At 46.5% G+C, this 5,122-nt stretch overlaps 1 protein-coding gene across 1 annotated transcript; it reads right to left on the bottom strand.

Annotated features, from left to right (window-relative positions):
- Positions 1 to 607: 607 nt before the first annotated feature.
- On the bottom strand, positions 608 to 3,530 carry LOC123439192. The gene is made up of 2 exons (XM_045115934.1): positions 3,382 to 3,530; positions 608 to 2,883 (listed from the first exon to the last, which is right to left on the bottom strand). Exon 2 carries the CDS (start codon positions 2,856 to 2,858, stop codon positions 837 to 839), a length of 2,022 nt encoding a protein of 673 aa, XP_044971869.1. The 5' UTR covers positions 2,859 to 2,883; positions 3,382 to 3,530; the 3' UTR covers positions 608 to 836.
- Between the last annotated feature and the right edge of the window lie 1,592 nt (positions 3,531 to 5,122).

Below are 5,122 nucleotides of genomic sequence, written 5' to 3'. Positions count from 1 at the left end.
TAGGGGATCACTAAAGTACAGTCCACAGGTAGGCTCACTTGTTCCTAGCGGAAACTGAAGCAGATTAGCAGCAGCGCCATGAATTGAAGCAGCAGCAACAACACGCAATAGCAGTAGCAGGCAATTCTGCATATCAGCAGAAATAGCAGCAGCTTGCCGGTGGCCTGGGAATAATCAGCGAACCAATTGAAATCTGCTTTCTTACCAACGATTTGAGAAGATCAGGAGCTTGCCGGTGGCCTGGAAATAATCAGCGAACCCATTGAAATCTGCCTTCTTACCAACGATTTGAGAAGATCAGGAGCTTGCCAGTGGCCTCCTGACCTGAAACTGGTCGATTTGCAGGGCGGCACTGCTGAACTCCCGCCCTTCTGCTTGCACGCGCCCTCCAGCACCTGCTCAACTGCTCATCTGCTCATCAAACTGGCTCTGTACTAGTAGTATATGTTTGTAAGATTAGGATATACTATACTCTCTTCCTCATCTGCTCATCAAATTGGGTTTGTATTATATGTTTGTAAGATTAACAACAACACATCTTGAGCAATAAAGCAAGAGACCAGGGGCTCATATATATAGAATACATGTACAGTACTGGTCTGTTTCCGTAAGGATGGCGTTGCAAGGGTGGGTTGGATAATTTTATCAATAATGCTAGACATACAAAAACTTACAAAGGTTTACTTAACCTTCCAAACTAACTATTCTCTTCTCCCTGATTTTCAGTGGGGGTGGGGCCCCTCATCCCTCAATTACCAATCACAATCTTACACATCAGTTTGTACGTAAAATCTTTACGTAAGCCTTTGTAGGTGTACCATTACTCTAATTTGGATTTAATATACAGCCTTGGCCATCCGACGCTTAACATGTCTTTCCAAGAAGCGGGACGCTTTTACTAAGAATGGACGGTTGTCACCGTGGAAGCGATTGAACAATGCAGTCGTGAGAATCCAAGCGACGGTGATGAACTCGGTGCTGCGGCTGAGCTGCCTGGCATGTGAGTCGCTGCTGCAGTGGCTGGCCGCGTAGCACAGCATCTCCACCCACACCCCGGAGATGACCCTCAGCATCTCTGCCACCGACGTCCCCTCCTGGCACCTGGCTATCAGTTTTGTTGCAAGATCTACCCCTGGTCGGATGGCATCGGCAATGTCATCTCGTGGCTTGATGTCTCGGAACTCGACGAACCCGGCGCAGAAGCTGTCGTATTGGCTGCGACGAACAGGGCTAGGCAGCAAGTGAGGCCTCTCCACAAGGAGGAAAACCATGTATTTTGACAGTGTATGGGTGGCCCGCACCAGGCACGACTGCTGCGCCCACTCTTGCGTGGCCGCGTCTGCTGCCAACAAAGGAGAACGCCGCACCCGCACGACCAGGGTGGAGTAGAGGCCGTGCTTGAGGAAGGCTTCAGTGGCGTAGTACCACGCGAGTATGCTGCCATCAAAACCAATCTCCTCAGCTCCAGCACTATCGTAGAAGCTCGCACCACCCCATTCGCGGAGGGCAAGCTGACCACGATATGCCCGCAGGGCCTGCTCGTCTTCTCCACAAGCTTCAACCATACGCTGTACTTCCCGCAGCAGCAAATCCTCCACATCATATGAGATGGTGATGGATTCGATGCAAAGCAGCCTGTTCCACTGTTGACCCAGCCCGATGCAAGAAGCCATCTGGTAGATGCAGTCATCGCCGGTCTTACCCCACACGCAGAATTGCAATAGGTCGATCTGCCCGATGGACACTGACCACATCCTGCATCTATCTGCCGCTCTGACGCCCCTGCGAAGACGCACCGCCGCTGCATGGAGCTGCTTCCATCCGGCAGCCCGTAACCAGGCGCATGTCCAAGTTGAAGCGGCTGCCCTCAGCAGCGACACTAGCTCCAGGGAAAACGCCCCGGACAACAAAATGTAGGTGACCACCATGTCCCCCTTGCTGTAACCGCGGCCAGACACGGCGGTGGACTGCTGGAACAGGTGGAACGCGACGATGGTTGACACCACCGAGACGACACGGGACACACATCCATACCTTGTATGGATCACGGCCGCCTTGGTGTAGAGGATGTCACGCATCAGGGAGAGCTGCATCCCAACCAACTCCAACAATTTGCTACGGCCGGTGGTACTGGTAGTACCATTCCGGTTGGTACGAGTACGATCATGATACACCGATATGGCTCTGGTCTGAAACTGGGACGGCCAGACCTTGTAATCCACCAACTGGCCCATGCAGATATGGAGGAGGTCATGAGCTCCCTGCAGGACCTCTTCTTCATCATCCAAATTGGGTGGGACTGGGTACTCCACGTTCCTTGCGTTCCTGGGTACCTCAAAACCATCGAGGAACTTGCTGATGCTGCCAAGGCCGGATGAATATAGAGCATATATCCTCTCACCATATTTGACAACGCCCACCAGGAACATCAACACGGCCGCAGCGAGCAAGGCCCTGCTGCCACCAGCAACGTACTTGTAGAGGACGTAGGCTGCCCCCACCGCCTGCACCACCAGAGTGAACAAGTGACGCAGCCAGAGGTCGTTGTCCTCCATGGCGTAGGCGGTGATGGTGTCCTGTCCGCCGAGGTGCACCAGCAGCATCGATGCCCAGAACGCCATGAGCTGCTGCTGCTCGTGAGGCCTGCTGCTCAATGACATGTGGCCAAGGATATACAAAGCGATTGAGTCGGCCATCTGGTACAACATCCAGAGGATGCCATTCAGCGCCACAGACAGTAGAGCCCTGGATACACGCCGACGCCACTCGGTGAAGATGAGCAAGAGCACTTGCACCAGTAAGCTTGAAAGTAGCAAAAATTCCACCTCCCATACTCCCCACAGCTGAGGCAATCCCATTATTTATTACTTGTCCTTACTGAAACTGAAAGATACAGAAACACGAACAAGTCAAACTATCGGTTAGATATACAAGCATGCATGTTAAAACCTAGCTAACCAATACTCCCTCGGTTCTTAAATACTCCCTTCGTTCCTAAATATAAGTCTTTTAAGCGATTTCACTATGTGTCTACATACGAAGCGAAATGATTGAATGTACACTCTAAATTATGTCTATATACATCCGTATGTAGTCCACTAGTGAAATCTCTACAAAGACTTATATTTAGGAACGGAGGAAGTATAAGTCTTTTAAATATAGATACAGTTTAGAGTATAGATTCATCAATTTTTACTTTGTATGTAATTCCCTAGTGAAATCTTTAAAAAGACTTGTATTTAGGAACGGAGGAAGTAGTACGTATTTTTTTCCAACCAGTGAAATATTTAGCTAGTACGTACTGTACTCCCATAATTCATACGAATAAGTAGGGTATATACGCGAAAAAGAAGAGTAATAAAATGTTTAACGAGACGATACCTGTACGTAGAAGCAGTAGCAGTAGCAGATTCGTCAGAAGCAGAAAGGAACAGGAGAGGGAGATGAGGGAGACAGCCGGCAAGAAAAGGGAACAACGCCGGAAGATCTGCTGAGGGGGAGGGGTCTATTCATGCATGTATAGCACGAAATATGTCCAGCTCCAACGGTTCTCCTGAGCCTATCTACAACCATACTTTATCAACAAGTAATCTAATCTTTACTGTTATAGTTGGTGGCTTGATTCACACATATGCATGCATCTCTGATCTGACATCCACCCACTATTACTACTCCACGTTGCGCTGCGAACTTTGTTTACTTCTACTGAGGTGTATTGTTTTATCTCCGCTGGACAGAGCACCACACGACCAATGGATTCCCCTCTGTTGCCAGCTGCTCATTTATTAGATTAAGTAAAGTACAGCAACATACAGTCAACAGGATGTAAAGATTAAAATATTATATTTTTATTGAATTCAGTGATAAAGAAGAGAAGAAAGAAGGGAAGCGAGTTACAGAGTAACAGTCGGCTGTAGCACGGATTTCAAAAAACATTGTAAGGATGTAAGGTATGTCATGTATTAATAAAGTAGTACTTCTTAGCAACTTGTTATTATACGTGTTAACTGTCAGGTCGACTATATATGACATGGCAACTCCTTGTAGCCAACAATTGGCTATACTATTAACCATGCTCTAACGTAACATATTGCTTTGCCCGATGATCCCAAAGAGCTACAACTGCTACCTAGTGTCCTAAGATTAGGGTTATCCGGGGCAATGCGGAGGGTTATCTCCTCGTCAACGTCGAGTTCGGAGTGGGAGCAATTGTCGTAGCTCGACATGCTCGTCGGAGTAATCAAAATCGATGAATCAAAGGAGGGGGAAGAAGAGACGGAGTGAGAGCGGTCTGAAGTGATTTAGGGGGGAAGAAGAGACGGACTGAGAGCGGTCTGACGCGTCGGACAGTCGAGACATTCAAGAACGATTTAAGGCGCTTGATGTGTCGAGTTTTTTGACTGGTCAGTGACCGGACGGTCTGTCCAGATGTTTTAGACCGGTTTAAGACGCACGACTGTATATGCTCTAAGCTATAGAACTAGGTTACGAACTGGAGCACCTCTAAACTGGTTTTGCATTGTACTCCCTTCTTTTCGATTTATAAAGCTTAATTTCAAAATCTCTCCAACCAAGTTAGATGATGAGTGGTTGAATAATTTTCATAGCTTGTATAAGTACATATTAGTATGCTCCATCTTTCCAAAAGAGTTGTGTTTATAATGCATTAGTTATAACGCATGCATGCATGACCACTAAATGTCCATGGACTTCTACATGGATTAATGAGTTTTCTCTTGATACTGGAAATTCAAACATGTTAAGGTAACTACTAGAATTGAGACTTATAGAACGAAAACATGAATTATTTAAACTGAGCCTTATAAACTAGAAAGGCGGCAGTACTTTATCACAATAATATTTTATGAGCGACAACCATGAAATTTCCAACAATTTCTTGTAACAAAAACCTCTCAAATGTTCTCTATCACCAATTTTGGTGTTTCGCCACCAAATGTTTTAAGAATATTGGTGGCAAAATTGTCAGACTTTAGGCATTTCTCGTCAAAATAATTCCCCGAACGCATAGTCTGCCATGCCATAAAATAGAGCATAATTAATAGTATAGCCCAATTACTGATATTTGATGTTGTCATGTCATATATACTTATTATTTATAGTC

Source organism: Hordeum vulgare, chromosome 3H (assembly GCF_904849725.1).
Source record: "Hordeum vulgare subsp. vulgare chromosome 3H, MorexV3_pseudomolecules_assembly, whole genome shotgun sequence".
Taxonomy (NCBI): Eukaryota; Viridiplantae; Streptophyta; class Magnoliopsida; order Poales; family Poaceae; genus Hordeum; species Hordeum vulgare.
The sequence above is the reverse complement of the archived record's forward strand: the minus strand, read 5'-3'. Positions and strand labels throughout refer to the sequence as shown.

What these genes read in the sequence shown, in the direction of transcription:
- LOC123439192 (XM_045115934.1), bottom strand. Translation starts at nt 2,858, where the DNA reads ATGGGATTGCCTCAGCTGTGGGGAGTATGGGAGGTGGAATTTTTGCTA.